The following is a 19,659-nucleotide window of genomic DNA, read 5'->3' on the forward strand; positions in this document are numbered from 1 at the left end:
CTCTAGAGACTAATGGAAATAATCACACGTCCAGAAATGCACCCGCTGTGGCACAGGGGAGCTTTGCATGAAAACAATCCCATGGGAAGTGCAGTGCCAAGATCCTCACTGAGTGTTTCTGCCACTTTGTGAGCAGCAGGAAGACGACTTTGGGACGAACAACCAAGAGCAGGACACGGATAATAACAGCTTAAGGAAAGGTGCAAACTCTGATGGCTGTATGACCAAATGGCTGGCAAATGCACAAGCAGGTCTGCTAATGCATCCCCGGCAATTCACCAAGCCATCAGGTTATTGCCTCCTTTCCTACACCAGGCTGCCTCCACCTTGACTCTGTCTGTCTTTTCTGTATCCCAGTGGCTCACAATCAGTGTGTTTGTTTGCTTGTTTTTTTCCCATCCATCACCAGAGAGAGAAAAGTTATGGCATTAAGAGCTAACCACCTGCCTCCACATCTGAGATTTTAAACATATTTTAAGTCCCTTCCTCCTTGCTAAACAGACAGACGCTACAATGTCTTCTGAGCAGTGGCACAACAGGTAGAAGGCAAATAAAGGTGCACCTGTAAAACAGTCGGTGTTTGGGCACCATTTACTGGTGAAACATGTTTGCATCTTTCCCCAGCAACTATTCTTGTTCTTGTTGAAGTGTTAACAGGAAGCAAAGACTTGAATTTCGGGAAGTGCTGAGCATCTTACAAGTTGCTGCCCCCAAATCTGGAGCAAACTAAATTCCCTCTCTTTCCTCAAGAGCTTTCCTATCTCTCCAGACCTGCCATCACTGCCTTTTTTGCTCTCCCACAGGGCAGCCCTGTGACTCCCAGTGTTGCTTGGCAGCAAGGGAGCAAATTCCATGCCTGTTGCTGGTGGTGGCACCAGCAGAGGCTGTGGCAGGAGCCAGAATGAGACTCAATGTGGTCTGGACATCACCCTGCCAGGACAGGCTGTGTGCACAGCTTTGTGGCAAGGGCTTGGTTTTACTAGACAAAATAAAAAGCTACAACAGCTTCTCTAGAGGTTTTGACTCACGCTTTTTTCCTGCACCACGTGGGTGAGGTGCAGCCCCTGGGAACAGAAAGGAGCCAGGATTTGTGCCACGACCACTTGCTGGGCAAAGTCCTCTGCTGTCATAGAATCATTTTGATATGAAAAGACCTTTAAGATCATCAGGTCCAATGGTTAACACAACACTGTCAAGCCCATCACTAAACCACGGCCCTAAGAACCTCATCTACGTGTCTTTTAAACCCCTTCAGGGATGGTGATGCAACCACATCCTTGGGCAGCCTGTTCCAATGGCTGACAACCCTTTCCCACTGCATCCTGACCTGCACTGCATTGCCCAAGCTTTCCCCAGTCCCCTGGTTTCATTAGCATAATTATAATAAACTTGGCACGATTATTTAGCTTGCAAGTCACTCCTTTCCTACATGCGGGACTGCACCGCTGTCTGGTTTTGCCTACCACTGTGGTGCGTATCTCAGAAGCAACCCCTTCTCCCCATAGTCCCTTGCTTGGCTGGTGGGAGACACAAGAAGGGCGGGATGATTTAGGGGATGAAAACACAATTTTGGGTTCAGGTCACAAGTAGAGGAGACATGCAGCTGGACAGATCGGAGAGGCCAATGTCCAGCATTCTACAGCAGCCCAAGGCGGGATGGGTGGGATGTCCCTGGCCCTGCCACCACCACCTCGGCACCTCTGCTGCTGGCTTGTGGCTCCTTTGCACATCCCGGTGCTGCCACCTTGCTCCCCAGCATCGTGTCTGGAGAGCAGGGAGCTGAGCAAGGAGACCACGGCAGAGCTCGGCTTCACATGGTTTGGTTTTGTTGGAGTCCAAACGGGCAAATCCCAGCCTGGGACTTGGCTTTTTCAGCCCTGAGAGAGGCTGTTGGCTTCTGCGTCCACTGGATTGTATTTTTAGTCATCTGTCAAGGGCACCAGAGCCTGGGATAGTAGCTCTCATTCTTATCTGCTGGAAATATAATAAACACATTAAATAACATTAGCACTGTGGTCCCTACAGTGAGGAGGTTTTAACCATGAAAGCCATGAATTCCTGTAGGACCAGCCAGGGAGCATCGCAGCCTCCCATGCACACAGAGATGTGGCCAGCATCTGTTTTTAATGCATTTACCCCATAAAGGATGGGGGGATGCGCAGCTGTACATTAGCACATGCTGACTGTCAGAATGAAAACCCCCATCACTGAAATTAGTTTCATCACTATGCATTTCTTGGTGCCTTTCCATGACAGGAAATATCAGACAAAGGCTCCCTTGCCCTGCTCCCAAATCCCTGTATTGTCCCCAGCAGGGAAGGGAAACGCAGAGCCGGGTGGTGCTGAGCTCAGCACAGCAGCATCCCGAGCCCCGCTGGCCCCAGGGCATCGCGAGGTGGAAACGCGGCTGTGACAAAGCTGCATCAGCTCATTTCAGGCCAGGCTCTGCCCCACAAAGAGTCAGCAAAAAGGAAAACAGGGAGAAAAAGAAATCTCTGTTGATCAGGGTGAAGCTGAGTCCCTGTAGGAGCCACCATTTCTCCTTTGCTACCTCCTTTCTCTCTGAACCTTGCAGCAGACTTTACTCCTAGTATCTCCCCCAGCTTTGGAAGTCATCATCCTTTCTTCATGCATTAAACACATCTGCCCCCCTAGATTACAGCCTGATGCCCCTCCGCCCTGTCGCTGCCCCACACCAGCTCCATCACGTCACGGCTCAGGACTGCAAGGCCGTCACTGCCTTTGTGCGAGCAGCAGCGGGGCTGGATTAGCCCTGCACGCATGAGCAGGCTGGCCCCGCTGGGCAAGCGGTGGGATTTGCTGCTCCCCATCTCCCAGCCGTGCCCGCAGCCCGCTGTCGCTGCTAATCCCCGCACACGCGGGCTGCTGGCCGGTGGTCCCTATATAGACCCCTCTGGCCGCACACCCAGCTGGGTCTGCAGCACAGGGGCAGGCGAGCGGGATGGCACTGCGGGTAAGCGGTGGGGACAGGGTCCGGCACAGCTTGGTCTGTCTGATGGGCGACAGCACAGGGTCAGGCGGTGGATAAAGGAAAGCAGCACAGATGAGCACAAGAAAGGCAGAAATCCTGAAAGATGTGGGGATGCTACCTGTGGTGCGGCCGCTCTTATTTCAGTGCAGTCCAGGCTATTGCAAAGCTCGGAGCTTTGTGGCTTTCTAGGAAAAGTCATAGCACAGATTTTTCATCTCAGTTATGCCAGGGCTGGTCTGGAGTAATGCTGCCCTGATGGCAGCACTTCTGAGTTTAAGCTGAGACTTAAATAAGACCAGCGCTTTAACAGAGGAGATCTGTGCTTTGCCATCCATCTCTGCTGGGACAGCTGGCAGCAAAGAGGGAATTGCTGTTTTCTGTGTGTGTGGTGTGGCTTTTGCTGGGGAGGTGTGTAATGATGACAAGCTAAGGATCAAGGCAAGGCTAACCTGGGTGCTGCCGTCACCATTCGCTGTTTGAAAGCATACTGTCAGCTCCACTAGCCCTCTGTGCTTCACAGGGGTGAACACTGGTGTGGTCAGAGCCTTCGATGACCACACACAGGTTCCTAAAACCACCCTCCAAAATTAGCCAGGCACGAGGGTATGAGATGGGCCATTGCCATGTCTCAGCTCCTGCCCCAAAATGTGCATACCCCAAAAATGCCTTGGAAATGGGAAATCATGGCAGAGAGAGAAACAGGGGAGTGAAAGTCCTGAGCTATAGGGAGAGAGAGGCAGGCATGCAGCTGGCAGTGGAGATGCCAAGGCTGGAGAGATTTTTCCGGTGTGAGCAATAAGTTTGGGAAAGGAGGATGCTCAGAAATGCAAGATCATTAAAGTCCTAAAAAAAACCAGTGCGCTGAAATGGCAAGCAGTTCTTATTAAAATGAGTTATTTAATAAAACTATTAATTATTCAAAAAGGAACATTTTCCAGCTCACTTTTTGCAAGTTTAACCTTGGAGATGTGGGTAGCAGGTGGAACAGGGAATAAGGCAGCAGCTCATGGGAAGAGTTACCCCTGTAACACTAGATGAGGACAGGCTGGATGCCACATTACACCCATTCTTTGATCAGTTCTTGTCTTTCGCACCCTGCTTCAAAGCATCACAAAGTTTTCTGCTTTAGATTTTGTATTGCTCAGGCAGGAAGAGGAGCAGAGCATCTTTTTGTCCTGCTGACAATGAAGGCATTCAGGTCCATCTTTAATTTTTGCTCCCTGATTCCACCCAGCTCTTTACAAAAGACCTTGGGGGCAGCAAATCCCACCTCATCAACTGGATGTTGTAGCTTCATTTCTTATCAATTTAGAGCCCCTGAGATTATTGAGGAGTGAGAAGGCGGCAGAGAGTGTGCCTGCATGGGAAATGGGGAGAATTGAGACTATAATGAGCGGGTGAGAAATATGGAGAAGTGTAAGAAATGAGCAGGGCTGTGAATCTCTCCCACCTTGCCACACCTCACTGTCACCTCCTGACCAACAGTTCGAGGCCCTGTACCCAGAGGGGATGTGTCCTGGCTGGAGCATCGTGGTCAAGGGCGAGACCAGTTCCAGTACGAGCATGTAAGGACACACTCCGCTCACAGCTCTCCTGTCTCGTGAAAGCCAGCAGCATCGCTCCATGGCTCTCCATCCCTTCTTTCTTTCACCATCTTAGGTTTGAAATTAACTTGCTCTGTGAGCCCGGGGACCAAATCGCTCTCCATTTTAACCCCCGCTTCTCCAGCTCCAGAATCATCTGCAACTCCTTTCTCGCCAACCACTGGGGGAAGGAAGAGGTTAATAACACCTTCCCCTTTGAAGCAATGGAGCCATTCCAGGTAACTCTGTGTCATCCCACCGGTCTCCTTGGGTGGGACAAGGGTGATCCAGCCAATTCCAGGGTCCTCCTCCTGGCTCTAGCCCTGCCTTCCCTGCCAGCACCACACCCAGTGTCACCCCCTCTCTGGCTCTGTCCCCTCTTAACATCTCTGTTGTCCCCTGATTTTGCTGCTGATTTACACCCATCTTTGGCATGGACATGCAGAGCCTCAGCACTAAACCCTGGATGCTGTATTTGTTTTCAGTTTAAACTTTGAATTATCACCAATTTCTGCTATCACAAAGCAGAAACTCAGTTAGTCCCTCCTTTTGCCCAAAGAAGGGAGGAGCAGCGTGTGTGTCAGCTCTGGCAGGATGTATGTGCCCAGATCTGGGCACTCACTGACATGATGGCAGCAAGGTCCGGTGAGGACATGTGGCCACATAATGAACCTAGCACAATCTCTCTTTCAGGTTGAAATCTACTCTGACCAAGACTACTTCCACATTTTCATCAATGAAAACAAAATACTACAGTACAAGCATCGCCAGAAGCAGCTTTCATCCATCACCAAGCTGCAGATTCTCAATGATATTGCCATTTCTTCAGTGGAAATCACCAAACGAGGCCTTTACTAGAGACACAAGTTGGGACAGTCTCACAGACCATTCCCCCTTAAGCTCCTGATCCAGCTGGAGACCATGTTCTCCCCTTTCCTACCCAACACATACCATCACCAGTCAGGGAGATAGCGATGCATATGTCCTTGTAAGGGAAGCGATGGTCATTCCCATCACACGCCACCAATGCATGTCGCTAACTGCAGCCCAGATCAGCAAAGACCTTCTGCCCCTACTATGCCTTAAGGTGCACAATGGGCTTTGTAGGTCTGGTCTTTGCTTTTGGACAACCTAACAGATCATAGAATCATTTTGGTTAGAAGGGACCCTCAGGATCATCGAGTCCAATCATAACCTAACCTAACTCTAGCACTAAACCATGTCCCTAAGAACCTCATCTAAATGCCTTTTAAACACCTTGAGTAGTTTGGACACCTGAATGCTACCCTAGAGTTTGCCCAAGAGTAAGATGTGTATCAGCACTAGCCCTCAGCTGGCCATGTGGTGAAGGATGTAATGGGTATGGGTGTTAGGGATGGAAAGACACTTATCTTTCCAGGAGCTGTGTAAAAATGCTGCCATATTTGCCAATAAAATCAAATACAGAAAACGCTGCTGAAGTGTCCCTCACTGGGTAGATCAACTGAGATTTTTTATTCCCTGCAAATCTCCAGACACCTGGCATGAACAAGGGCTGGTGGCTGGACAGGAGGACACAGGCTGAGGGTTGCTTGTTTGCAGCTGGGAAAATGCTGCCATTTTGCTTTGAGGGCTAACATGAAATGAAGGTTCTGTGTAGGCAGACCAGGGTGATAAGATTCATCTTGGAAGATATTTCCAGAAATTCCTTTCACCAATTGAGAGATGTTTGCTCAGCCTGAGTCCTGCCAACTCCAGGCTTCTTAGACTCCAAGAGTGATGTAGTGAGTCAGAAAAGGGTAAAAGCTTAAAGAAACACATAAAAGTATGTGATCCCTTCATCATGCACCAGAAATGCAGCTGGACTACAAACAAAGAGATCTGAGTAAATCAGGGGTTAGAAATTATGATAAAAGTTTGGAATGAACGAAGTGCCATTATTCCTGTGGATAGCCTCCAGTTTTTCTCTTTGCTCTGCTCTCTTGTTTTCTTTTCTCCTCCTTTTTAGTTGTTTCTCAAAGCAGTCCACTTGTCTCTTGCACCCTGTTCTCTTTTCCACCCTCTTCCTTGTAGCACAAATATCTCTAACTCCTTGACCAGGCCACAGCAGGCTAAAAGATGTTATTTTTACTTTGTTTTAATTACACGCATCATAAGAAGCATAATGTCACAGTGTTAAATCTGAACAGGAACTCACTCCAAAAATGCAATTACAGCTGCCCCCAAATCACTCCTTTGTTCCTCAGACATAGGACAGACCACATTCCTGATGCAAAAGGAAAAGACGATCCTGCCTTGCCAGCCCTTTCCATCAAGGAGAAATCACTTGGTAAGAAGTCAGTCCGTGCCTTTGGGTGGGATCTCTGAAGGTCACAGCTTTGCTCCAGCCTTTCTCACTGCTTAAATTGGCCATTCCAAACTCTTTCCTCTATTTATAGTCTCAAGGGCTCATGAGGAAGAGGTGACCACGTAGCCAGCCACAGCACAGTATGCCCCAAATTTGACATCTATGAGCCTGCTAAAAAGCTTATAATGTTTTTCCAGACCATAAAGAAAACCAACTGGAAATCATCCTGTTCATATGGCAAAGCACACAATAGGAACACAAAATGGTCCCAGAATGGTACATCCTTCCTCCAAACAGAACAGAAAATACATTTTAGAAATGGCCACAGTCTTGTTTGCAAGTCAAGAAGGTTGAAGTTGGTGCGGCTTCCTCTGACCTGGAATAAATCCATCACCTCCAGGACTAGAGGGTCAGCTCAAATTCTGGTTGTCATGATGTAACTCAGGGGTTCAACAAACTTCATTCTTATAGTTCTCTCTTCAGTAAAACAGGCACAAACACAAAATCAGGCCTGCTGGGATCTCTGTGTCATACATCTGATGATGCTGAACTGCATTTGAAATAAATTGTTCTTTTTATTTGGGCTGCTTCAGGGGATGATAGAGACGGATCATTTTTCGTGGAGGGAAAGTGATGAAATTATTTATAAGGGTAATACTTTGTACTTACATGTCTGCAAACTCCATCAATAGTCACTGCTGAAGAAACATACCACAATTTCATTGTTTTCCAGAAACAAGCACAAAGGACCACAGACAAACAAGGAAAAAACAATATTTGAAGTGTAAATAAATAGATACTACAAAAAAAAAAAAAAAAAATCAGGCAGCAGCAGAGGTTATGCCCTGACTCCTGAACATATTCCCCCCGGCTCCTGCCAGCGGCTGATCTCACTCTGTTACCATCTGCACCAAGAGATCCCAGTCCCTCCTGACACACCCACAGAATTGCTGCTGGCTTCAGGATTTTATCTGCTGCGTCCTCCAGCCAAAACACTCCCCAGGGGGAAGGGGTCTTCAGAGCAAGAGAGGTCTGGGGAACTACAGAGTATTTCTGGGAGGAAGACTCCAGGGCTGGCTGTTTATAGCTGTTTTGCACAGTTTTATGGGGAATGAGAGACGCCCTCCAAGTGTGTGACCCTCATTTGTCCCTTGAGGAGGAACTCCAGAGAAAAATGAAGACCCACAATTATGATGGTTAATTAAATTCTCAGGAGAGGAACGACACATCAGACTTGCACAGAGGCATTGCCTGCTGGTATTGGAGGTGATCAAAAGGAACAAATCAGTCCTTTTTCCAAATTTTAACCAACCTTCCGATTCAAGACCTGGGGTTTGAAACTGGGGAGGGAACTGAAGGAAACAATCTCCTGCCCAGGGGTATTTTTGAAGAGCTGGAGGCCTTTTGAAGGGGAAGGAGCAGAGGCAGCTGGTGATGCAGCTCTGGGAGGGACCAGCATTTCACTGGCCAAACTAAAGACCAAGCTCAATATTTTTGCTGTGCAAGTGCAGCACAGGAGCTGGGCTGAAAAGCTTCCAGAGAGCAATTATTGTGTGACAGGATTAGGACTGTCCTAGGCAAGATCTGCTTATAAAGCCCTTAAAGCTCATGCGAGCTGGTGGGGGACACCTGAGAGATGTCCCTCCGGAGGCAAAGCCAGGAGAGGTGGTGATCTCCCACGTGGGCTCTCCCTTTCCCACTGATTCTCCTCATTTGGGCTGGATCTGCAGAGCTCAGTGAAATGCTCTGGCTTGTCCCCAGGTCAATGAGGGGAAAAATCAGGCTCACAATCCTTCGTGCTTGAGCTGTGCCAGGATTCCCAGGGCCGACGTCCCCTCTGGCAGTGTCATAGAGGTGCAGATCTCCTGCAGAGCATCTGCTGATGCTTGACCAGAGAGCGCTCCTTGGTGTCGCTGACACTGCTGGCGATCATCACGTACCCCAGCAGCAAAACACCAGCAATTTCCTCACGAGTTGGTGAGCAAACGGCTCCCACGTCAGCAACAGTCACATCTCATCAGCAGAGCAACAGCTTGGAGACATCAGACTGAGTGACACTGTCTGTGAGAGCCTTAGCAAGGGACAGTTGAATATCAGACACAGGGTGATGCTTCGAGATAGGAAAGGCTGCGTGAGAAAGGGCAAGGACTTGTCACCAATGCAGTGGGAAAGACTTCTAGGAAAGCACAAAAAAGGAGAAAGTCATGCAGGTTGCATCTGCCTCATACTTTCTGACTTGATTAATTCTTTTTTTCACATGACCATCCCCTTAAAAAGAAAAAAAGGGCAAACAAAACAAAAACCCCACACACACATAAACCAACAAATAAACCCCCACAAGCCAAACAAACCCACCAAATTTTGATGCTGGAGGTTTAGCTACTTACTCATGGCTAGACAGCAGCTCTGGTGATGAAGGGCAGGAGGAGGGCAATTGTTAAGCATTTAACTAGCAATTTCCTTTCTCCTCCCATTTCAACGCCCCCATGAGCATCTCCTGATGGGCAATAGCTGGGCTGCAGCAGAGCGCTTCACCTCTCCATTGATCACCGTGTTGTGGTGCAGCTCAGTAATCATGGACTCAAGTCTATGGCATCTCTAACTTCCCAGGCCCTCCAAGGCCTCAGTTTTCCCAACACTTTGCCACAGAAATATCTGCCAGAAGCACAGAGCTTATCAGCAGTGACTTTCTTCCTTAGACCTCTGAGCCCTTACCCAAGAGGCTGCTTATTCAACAACGTGGGCTGTCAAACTCATTAAATGCTCGGGAGTCACAAGTGTTAGCTGACAGGACTGAGGAACACAAAGGGCAAACATTCAGCATTTTTCTGAAGAGTATGAGCAAAACAAGTGGAAAGGAGTAACTCTCAGTTTTATCTGGGAAGAGGCATTTCTGAGGCACTAGGCAGCCTCAGATTGCAGCTAGAAAGGAGTCTCTGCTGGAAAGCAGAGGGGTGTTTCTTTTATTGCCTTTAAAAGAGCTTCGTAAAACCATTTTCACTCACAGCATCTCCATCCAGAGCCAGCTCAGATAGGAAATCCCAGCCCTGATCTTGCATGTGTGGTGGCAGGTACCAGCTGCAGACATTAAATGCAGGCTGGAGAGGGATTATTTTCTGAAAGAAAGGATCTGGTCTAAAGGTTGAAGAATTGAAAGCTGGTGGTATCACTTTATGTGGCAGCTGTGTGACTCTATATCACTGCTGCTTAAGGAAATGGCGACAGAAATTAGCCTGATGTACAATTTTTCTGGCCCTCCAGTTCCACAGTCTGTTCAAGACCCTCTTGCCAAAGCTAGATGCAACCTCTCGTGTTATTCCTTCAAGCTATACCAACATAGCCGGCCAAATCTCTAACATTACCAGAGCACAAGGCAACAGCCTATGGATATGAGGATGCTTTGTCTGCACCGTCACACCATTGTAAGGCTGTCTGGGCCCGATAAAGCACTTTAAAACTATGGGGATACTGTAAGAAAAAACTATAAAAAGAAAGAAGTATGACAAACCAGCCATGCAGGTGGGGAAACAAAGGCACATGGAGAAAAGGAGCAGAGCAGCAAGGGAAGGAGGGAACCAGACACTTCTGCCTCCAGTCTCCTGCTCTGACCCTGCAGCTCGTGGCCATGTAGCCAGTGAGTATGTTTGGCTGGGACTTTTTGTGATCCATCAAGTGTTGCCCAGAGCCTTAATGAGCCAACAGGCTCCATGTTGAACCCCTGCACAGCCCAGGTCACACAGATGAGCCAGCCCTGTGTCTGAAATGAGGGGCCAGGGCTGCTGAGCAGCTCATTAGCCCAAGGGTTTTCCATTCATCTGTACACAGGTATCATTGCTGTGATCTCAGCTACTAATCAGCATTTTTCTAGCTTCTTTTATGCTCCAGCCCAAACAATGATCAAAGAGCCACCAACATCCCTTCATTTTCTTCCCCTTCCTTGATACACCATCTGTCCAAAGAAAGGCTTAGCAATTGCTGTGTGATTTATCGCACAAAAAGCTTTCTGGTTTCAAAAATTGGGAGTAAAAGTGAGATGCAGCTATTTCACCTTCTAACCCCCACCTTTGTGCTAAACACCAGCTACTGTCAGCTGTCATTTCTTGAAGGTGCTGTGAACACACATTGGAAGCAGAAAGACAGACACGGTCAGTGGTGATGAGAGGGCAGTGATTGTAGTTCCAGTAAATTACCCAAGTCTTTCTAGATGAGTCACCACACGGAGAGAGACGAGGCATTATTAGTAGAGAGAAAAAGTTTGCAAATGATCCTGACAGACTTCAACAACCCCTCAAGATCTCTGCCTGCCTGATTTTCTATGACTAGTTGTGGAGATTCCTCCTAAAAAGCTGCACAAAATAAATAACAGCTCACAGAGTGGGTTGGGTTTTTTTCCCCTTACCTTGTCAGAACACTAGAGCAGGCTGCTGGAGAGCATTCAGACCCAGGATCACATCTCTCCCTGCCTCCCAGCTGATGCCCTCTTGAATCCACCCAGCAGAAATCCTAAGGATTTCCTGATTAGGAGTACAAAATAGAGGAAAGCTTATTTTTAAACACGCAACACTGGCTCACCAAGCAAATGTACTTAAGTTCTAACAATAATAATAGTAATTCTTATTGCAACCTCATCCCAGGTGCATCTGTCTTGTGACAGCTATCTGCAAAGCATCACCTAGGCTGAGAGTAAATAATCTTGCTCAGAAAGACAAATTCCCTCCTATTGTATTTTCTAAATTCCTCATCTCCTCCCTGACACTAGCAGATCCGGGCCCTGAGAGGGCTTTTCTCAGAGCCCACCCTTCCTGCATGTCCCCTCCACAAGCCTCTGCAGCTGGGAAGAAGCAAACAGTGGCCAATTTAAAGCCTTTGTCAGAGACTTCCCCCAGATGGCAATCAGCTGATGGAGCCCTAAGAGCTTTGTCATCTAAAAAGCTCTTTATTAGCCTGTTGCACCTGGGTACAGAGCACCAGGGAAGCAATATTGTTATGCAAATTTGGCAGAAGGATAGAGGACTGACTGCCTTGGCAGCCCCCGCTCTTAATATTGTTTTACTCCCTTCTCAGTTGTATCAGTGGAAAACTGCATAGACTGCTGGTTATAACAGGATGAAATGGAGCTCCACAAACCTGGTCAGACCACCAGTTTTCCTCAGTTACCACATCTGCTTGATTTAGGCTTTACTTTCAGTCTAATTATTTCTCCCTGGGGTTGATGGCATCTGTATTAATCGAGAGGGCGAGACCACCACACGAAACACGAACACGGAGGAAATCCCACCATTGCTTCAACCGATCCTGGATGACAGCTCAGAGGAGAGAAGGGCTGGATGCAGCTGTTAGATGGTTGTTTTGTATGTCAGCTTCCACGTCAGCTAAGTCCTGGCTTCTCTTAACTTCTGGAAGACTTGACTTAGTGCTCAGTATCACTTCAAAATCTTGTCTGTAAATTTGTGCAATGAATTAGGGATCCACAGCACTGATGTCTCATTAAAAAACAAATAAACAACAAACAACCCACCGCTTTGTTTTGCAGTACATCTCCATTTAGTGACCCTCCTTTTAAAGAGACAGAGTTAAATTCACTTGGTGTGGTCCTGTTTTTAAGCAAGGTCCCTGCAGGAGCGTGTTCAGCCCTACATTCCCCAGCCTGCTACTTGCGTGCACTTCTGCACAAATCAAAAGCAAAGATATCTGTAAGACGGATTTTTCAATCACACTAATGCCAAAACAGTGTTTCATTGTTCTTGAGCGAGTGAACACCATGTCAGACAAATTCTTCTGTACAAAATTATCTTTTTATTTCAGCCACTACATTTCTGTAGCACTCAATCTAAGAGGCTTCCAATAAAAAGCACAGAAGATAAGGAGTTTGGCACGTATCTGTTTGTGAAAACAGACTTTGGTGCATTTTCTCAGGCATAAAAATGCATACATTCTCCATCTGAAATCCTCCAAAGGACACTTGAAATAGTTTAAATGTTTCATTCTTTGATTAAGAAGGAAGAATAGTGGGAAAAGAAAGGTTTTCACTCTCATAAAAGTAATTACAAACAACAAACATCGATTCCCAGATGTTTTTCATTTGTTTTATGATTTTATTTTCAAATAATCTGAAGTGCACTTGGCATCTTCTGTGTATTGTCTTTGTGTGCAGCATTGGCCTCTTATCTCCTGCTGGATTCACAGCCCTGTCAATGCGCTGACATCAGCGAACGTAACATCAGAGCTATGCTGAGGACACGGACCACGGTGCCAGAAATAACTCGTGTCCCCATCGAAACCGTGGTGCCGGAGCAACGGTGGCACAGGGACAGAGCAGCCACCAGCAGAGGGAGCGGCAAAGCTGCTCAGAGATCCCCCAAACCGGTGGCACCCGGGATTTGGGGAGTTTTGTTGCTGCATTAGAGATTTGTGAGAAAACAGCCCATAGAAGAATGGGCACCGTTTTTTGTTCCATACAAGTTAGCAAACAATGATGCCGTTACTTTCTCCTGATGCAAGAGAGATGCAGAGACACAAGTTCCATATTACTCCTGTTTATATCAAGCACCAGAAATGCTCACACAGACCCCTCAGGCTGCAGCAGCAGCCAGGTCCCTGGTAGGGGGGCAGAGTGGGCACAGCATAGGGCAGGTGTGAGGGCTCAGAGAGCCTCCCTGACCCCAAGGTCCTCCCATCTCCATGCCATCAGTCAAAAACTTGTGAAAGGCAGAAGGGTTAAGTGGCAACCAGGTTGGGGTTTAGCCAGTGCTTTTCAAGGGCGGTCCAACCAGCACCTCCCAGCAAAACCAGTGAGAAATTATTTCACTGGTGCCAGTGTTGCCCTCCCATATCAACCTGGGGTGCACTCCCAGCTCACCATCTCTTCCCAAACACAAACAGCCCCTGGACAGTCCATCCCAGTAGCACCAATAGATCCCCCGCTTGACTGAGACATGCCTTAATTCTGTTTTATCTCTGTGAAGTGCGCAGACCCCACCCCACAAATCTGCTGGGCAAGCCCAGTGTGGGGAAAAGCAGCTGCGTCCTCTAATCTCACTGTCTCAAAACAGGCTTACTGATCAAACTGCAGCAGATAAGACACATCAGGCATGTTGGGATACAAACTGAAAGCAAGCTAAGAAACAAAAATGTCCTTTGGTTAGGTGCTAGCCAGGAAACAGCATGTCAAGGACACAGCTCTGGTGGGTCCACCCAAGAGTGTGCGTTCCCTGTGGGGAGGAACTGGCAGGGGGGAATACCCCTCCCAGAGCCCAGCCACTAAACCGTGCCCTGTGTACTCAGCAGGGAGAATGGGCTGCTGTAAGTAGATGCACAACCAGAGGAATTGCTCCACCTTCACACTCTCCAGGAGCTGGTCCATCTGGTCACCACCATAAGCTGGAAAAGCCTTGGGGTTTCTTTAAATTGCACCAGATCTTGGGTCTGGGACAGTCAGAGCATGGCTGCAGCTGTGCAACACCCAGCTCGTGGTGCAGCAGGAGCAGGGAGATGTGCTGAGACAGCTATGCTAAATTTACCCTGTCCTGGGACTCTGATGTGCAGTGGGCAGAGTGGGATTGGGCAGCTGTAGCAGGCTTGGGAGATGTTGTGAGTTTTTCTGAGATTCTGGCAGAGTCCCAAAGTGGCTGACTCACTCCTCTCAGGTCAGTTCTTCACAGCTATAACTCCGGTGAGACCAGTGGGTTATTTCTGATGTACATTGCTGTACAAGCAGAGTCCACTTCATTACCCTTGCTGGTGAAGGATGGCTCCTGTCTCCAGTGGGATTTATTTAGCTTCCATGCCAAAGATGTTCCATAAGAGGGGAACCAATGTGAAAAGGATATGGCATTTCTTTTTGTTGGAGGTTCCCCATCTTGAGTTATTTGGTAACTTTGAACTCGTTAGAATCAATTAACTCATTATAATCAATGCCCTTGTCCTCTCTCTCAGCTGTACACAGCATACAGATTTGTCATTTGTTGTTAGAGATGACTTGGCATTTGTGAGTTGTGTCAATGGATACAAAAGCAGATTCATCCTAGTTATATTGAACCACTGATGAACTTAATAGTCTAGCCTAATATTTTAAGGTCTAAAGGTTCATTAGCAGTAAATCATGCAGGTTACAAATAAAGTGCATGAGGAGAAAAAGAAAAAAAAAAAAAAGAACACGACTGTATTTATTAGCTTGAACCTTTGGAAGGTGACTACCCAGACGAAATATGTTCAAAGAGCCCTGGCACAATTCTTCACTCTTTTCTCTTGTATTCTGTTAATGCCCTACTAAAACTGTTGACTTAAACACCTCCGTTTTGTTGTTTTCTGTGTGTAATGACAGGTCTGCTTTAGGGAGGCTGGGCAGTGGCTGGCAAGGGTTTGGGTGCATGGAGATTTCCAATTGACAGCTTCGACCCCGGGCTGTGTAGTTGCCTGTTTGCAACAGATCTATTTGCTTGTGGAGCAGCTGTGAAATTGCAGCAGATTTTAGGTATCCATGAGAGTATCTGTGCATTTCACTGCATAGAATAATGTGTACCTTGTGCTCTGGGCAACACATTATAATTAGTTTGTAGAAGATGTTTGTCTCTGAAGATCTATAAATACACATACATAAAACTAAAAGGGAATAAGCGGTCACATGCTTAAAGCAAATGCATTCTAATGCAGAAGAGCTTTATACACTGATCACATTTCCTACCCCGCAAATGTTGTTTCACTGCTGATCTTTCTTTCATTTCACGTAAGGCTGACCAAAAATATTTACTTTCTTCTTTCACCTAAATAGACTAAAATGGATGGAGAAATTCCTGCTGAAATCAAGGGCATTCACTATTCAGTGACAAACAGCCTTCGCCGGCGCTGGATTAGTTACCTCGCTCTCAGAGAACGCAAAGAAAGAAAATAAAAAATAAACCTCAGGCAGAGGTATCAGTTCTTCTTGTCAAATATTCCCCCCTGTGATTCGCTGGCATCATCTGAGCACCTCCAGTCAAAAGCTTCATTTTACAAACCAACCTTGTTTCTCAACCAAGCCCTTCAACTTTCGCAAGTGACTTTTTTCCATGATCTGTTTTCCCCATCCCTTCAGTTTAAGAGAGAAGACAAAAAGTTGTGTTTCTTATTTGAGCACTCCTTGTTTGAGTGGGTTCCCACCAATACCTGCTATGGTGTTAACCATTGGCGTACCGGCCTCTGGTGAAGAGCAGAGAAGGAGGGTGGATTTGATGTTAGAATTGAAGTAAGCACTGAAGTGCCAGGATACCTCCCTGCCCTGCTGTAGCTGAGCCCAGGGAACCCCCAGGAGAGAAGGGAACATCAGAAAGAGTCCGGTGGGACGCACGCACGTCCCTGCCTGTCTGGTCCCTACCCGGTCCTGCCTGGTCCTGCCCAGTCACTGGCCGGTCCCTGCCTGGTCCTGCCCATCCTTGCCCGTTCCTTCCCAACCCTGCCCGTTCTCTGCCCGTTCCCTGCCCGCCCCTGCCGGCCCGGGCGGAGCTGTCCCTTCAGCACCATGGTCGGCTAGGCTCGGCTCGGCTCGGCTCGGCTCGGCTCAGCTCGGCTCGGCTTGGCACGGCCCGGCCCAGGCAGGGACCAGTCCCAGCCAGTACTCCCGGCGAAGGGGATGAGGAGGCGCTTCTCTGCAGGGCAGAGCAGGAGTGGGGGGCGTATGGATGTGCAAAGTACGTGTGTGTGTGGACAGGGTGTGCGTGTAGGGGTGCAAAGTTTGAGCTGTACCTGCGTGCACAAGGAGGATGTGAGCGGGAGGGGTGGGGGGAGTACAAAGCGGGTGCGAACATGCAGAGATGTGAGAGAGGGTGGGGGGACACGAAGGGGGTACAGAGGAGGGTGGTGCGTGCATTCGCGGGGTGCTTGTGTGTGTGTGTGCAGAGGTGCGGTGTGCAAGGGTGGGAGGGGTGTGCAGGGCACCTGTAGAAAGGTGCATGCAGCCAAGTGTTTGCAAGGGGAACCTGCACAGAGTGCGTGGGTGCGTGTGGGGGGGTCTATAAGCGTGCGTGTGTTCTGGGGGATGCTGTGTAGGGACGGGGATTCTGTCGGGGTCTCCATGCAGAGCTGCGGGCAACTAAGCAGGAGTGTGTGCGTGTGTTGTAGGACAGGTCTGTGAAGAGGGCTGGGCGTGTGTGTGCAGGACCGTGTGCGTGTGCAGCGCTCTGGGTGTGCGTGTGAGCGCGGGGGCCGCGCGGGTGGCAGCCGCGCTCGCAGGGTGGGCGCCGGGCTGGGAGTGCGGGTGTGTTGGAAGTATTCGAGGGTGTGGGGGTGTTCGTGTACCAGGGGCCCCGCGCTGCCGGCACACGGCAGACCTGCCCGCGGGAGGAGCCCGGCCCGGCGCTGCCCGCCCTCCACACGGTGAGTGCCGCCGCACCGCGCCGCGGGACCGGGGAGAACCGAGGAACCGGGGGTAGGAACCGGGGGTGCGGGGGCAGCCCGGGACCGGGGTTCGGCAGCGCGGCTGCGGGGCACCCAACTTTCCCGGGAGGGACGGGAGTCGCGGCAGATCGCGGCCGGGGCTGCTCACCCGGGGTACAGGGAGGACGGGGTCCTCTTTCGTCTTTCCGACCCCTCCCCGAAGGCGCCGTCTCCCCGCGGCCGGGCACCGAGCTCCCCGCCGGCTCCGCCGCCCTTGCCCGGTCGGTGCCCGCGGAGCTGCGCAGCGCTGCCCAGCCCGCCCTCCCCAGTGCCGACGGCCACCTCTCAACTAAGTTGCTGAGAAGCCATTTCTGACCCGACACCTTCCCCGGGAAGGGAAAACATTGCCAGGAGCCCGCGCTCATCCCTTCTCTCTGCACCCTCTTTTGCAGGCATGGTTGGTCCCAGCTAAACATGCTAAGAGCGCTTGGGGCAGCGCTGCAGGCTCTGCCCTGTTAGCCTGGGGTGCCCGGGGGGGGCTCGGCCATGAATTCCTCCCTTCCCGCCCCCGGGCTCGCCCCCGGCCCTCTGCAGCTCTGGCAGGAGGAGAACCAGACACAAGGCGGGCTCTGGAATGGGAGCCAGGAGCTGGGCTGGGAAGAGCTGGAGAAGATGCTCTTCCTCTTTGTGAAGGAGCCCATCACCATCAGCCTCACAGCAATGTACCTCGTGTCCTTTGTGGTGGGCTTCGTGGGCAACATCATGTCCATCAGGGTGCTCACCCGGAAGCGCCGGAGTCGGATGTCCAGCCTGAGCGCCACCCGCAGCCTCCTCATCAACCTGGCGGTGTGTGACCTCATGGTGGTGTGTGTCTGCATGCCCATCACCGTGGGCAACCTCATCTACAAAGCCTGGGTGTATGGGGACTTCCTCTGCCGAGCAGTGCCCTTCATCCAGGCGGTTTCTGTCTCTGCCAGTGTCCTCAGCCTGACCGTCATCAGCGTGAACCGCTACTACAGTGTGCACAATCCACTCAACGCCCGGTCTTTCTTCACCCAGAAGAGGATCCTCAGCACCATCCTGGTGGTGTGGTTGCTGTCCTCAGGGATATGCATGCCCCTCATCTTCATGAACAAACGGGATGAGATTGGGGTGGTGGAGGGTTTGCCTCTGGTGTTTTCCATCTGCAGGGAGATTTGGCCTCAGGAGAGGCTCAAGCAAGCCTACAACTTTCTGCTTTTCTGTGCCCTCTACTGCCTGCCGGTCCTGTTCAACATGGTCATCTGCTTCCTCACGGTGCGCCGGTTGTGGAGCCGCAGCAGCCAGCTGAAGGAGAGCACTGCCCTGAACCGATCTCTGCCAGCCTCCAGGCTGAAGATCCGGAAGAAGGTAGCGCAGATGGTGGTGGCCCTGGTCCTGCTGTTCGCAATATCCTGGTTGCCCGTCTACCTGATGGACATCTGGATTGATTTCAACATCCCCAAATCTTTGCAGGATGTGACTCCTTCTCCTTGGATCCTGCAGCTCAGACCTTTTGCCCAGTGGCTTGGCCTCACCAATTCCAGCCTCAACCCTATATGCTATTGCTTTGTTGGGAACCTCTACAGGTCAGCCAAGGAAATGAAGAACAAATACCACCAAAGAATGGTATCTCTCTTTAACTTCTCTCTGTCCGAAGGGACAACCCATTCCTCGGTCCCAGAGCTGCTCTCTTACCGGAGTTCAATGGACCCTGCGAGGAAAGGCCATTCCACCACCCCCACCATGGGCAGATATCAGGGAGGTCATGGCCATAAGAACAAGTGTGGACACTTGAACTCCTGCCAGCATCCATCTCTGAACACTGTCTCCAGTGAGAACACTTCCTTGTAATTCTGCTCAGGAAGTGCACCTTACACCCTCATCTGCATTTAATGACTTTTTACAGGTCTTTCTGAAACAGATATTTTAATGATGGAAAAAAAACTTTCTTCTAATCACGCCTACCACCAGTTCAAAAATACTGAGACAGGGGAAGAAGCAAATAATAAGAGAAAAAGATGACATATTTTAACTCAGATCAAGTCTTTAGACAAAGTATTTTCACCAGGGACAACTAGAAGTGTAGCCTGTTGCCCAGTCAACAGTCACATAATTAGATAGATCAACTTCCCAACGAGTGGGCCCTCCCCACAGCTCCATCTCTGGATGCAGACATGCCATTTGGGTACAGCAACGATTTGACTGTTTGCTGCTGCGCACCCTGTGCTGATAAGAGCAGTGATAAGAGGCACTCTCTGCTCCAAATCCATCAGTTGTAGTTACAAGCAGTGAAGAAATGCTAGAAACAGCATCATAAAAAGGAATAGTAATGGAGAATTTCACACACTTTACCACTTGAGATTTCATTGTCTGATCATATTGTTTCA

The 19,659-nt window shown here is 49.4% G+C and overlaps 2 protein-coding genes across 2 annotated transcripts; both read left to right on the forward strand.

Moving 5' to 3' along the window:
* The first annotated feature begins 2,962 nt into the window (after positions 1-2,962).
* On the forward strand, positions 2,963-5,433 carry GRIFIN (galectin-related inter-fiber protein). The gene is made up of 4 exons (XM_065645236.1): positions 2,963-2,974; positions 4,478-4,557; positions 4,652-4,814; positions 5,269-5,433. Exons 1-4 carry the CDS (start codon positions 2,963-2,965, stop codon positions 5,431-5,433), a joined length of 420 nt encoding a protein of 139 aa, XP_065501308.1.
* A 12,364-nt stretch (positions 5,434-17,797) lies between these two features.
* Positions 17,798-19,123, forward strand: LOC135994141 (galanin receptor type 1-like). Its single transcript, XM_065644449.1, has one exon. The coding sequence runs from the start codon at positions 17,798-17,800 to the stop codon at positions 19,121-19,123; it is 1,326 nt and encodes a 441-aa protein (XP_065500521.1).
* Positions 19,124-19,659: the final 536 nt, after the last annotated feature.

This window comes from Caloenas nicobarica, chromosome 14, assembly GCF_036013445.1.
Source record: "Caloenas nicobarica isolate bCalNic1 chromosome 14, bCalNic1.hap1, whole genome shotgun sequence".
Lineage (NCBI taxonomy): Eukaryota > Metazoa > Chordata > Aves > Columbiformes > Columbidae > Caloenas > Caloenas nicobarica.

Excerpts from the sequence above, each read along its gene's own strand:
- GRIFIN (XM_065645236.1), top strand. Across the intron at positions 4,558-4,651 it reads ACCAGTTCCAGTACGAGCAT|GTTTGAAATTAACTTGCTCT; the intron begins GTAAGGACACAC and ends TCACCATCTTAG. Across the intron at positions 4,815-5,268 it reads AAGCAATGGAGCCATTCCAG|GTTGAAATCTACTCTGACCA; the intron begins GTAACTCTGTGT and ends TCTCTCTTTCAG.
- LOC135994141 (XM_065644449.1), top strand. The coding sequence starts at position 17,798 with ATGAATTCCTCCCTTCCCGCCCCCGGGCTCGCCCCCGGCCCTCTGCAG.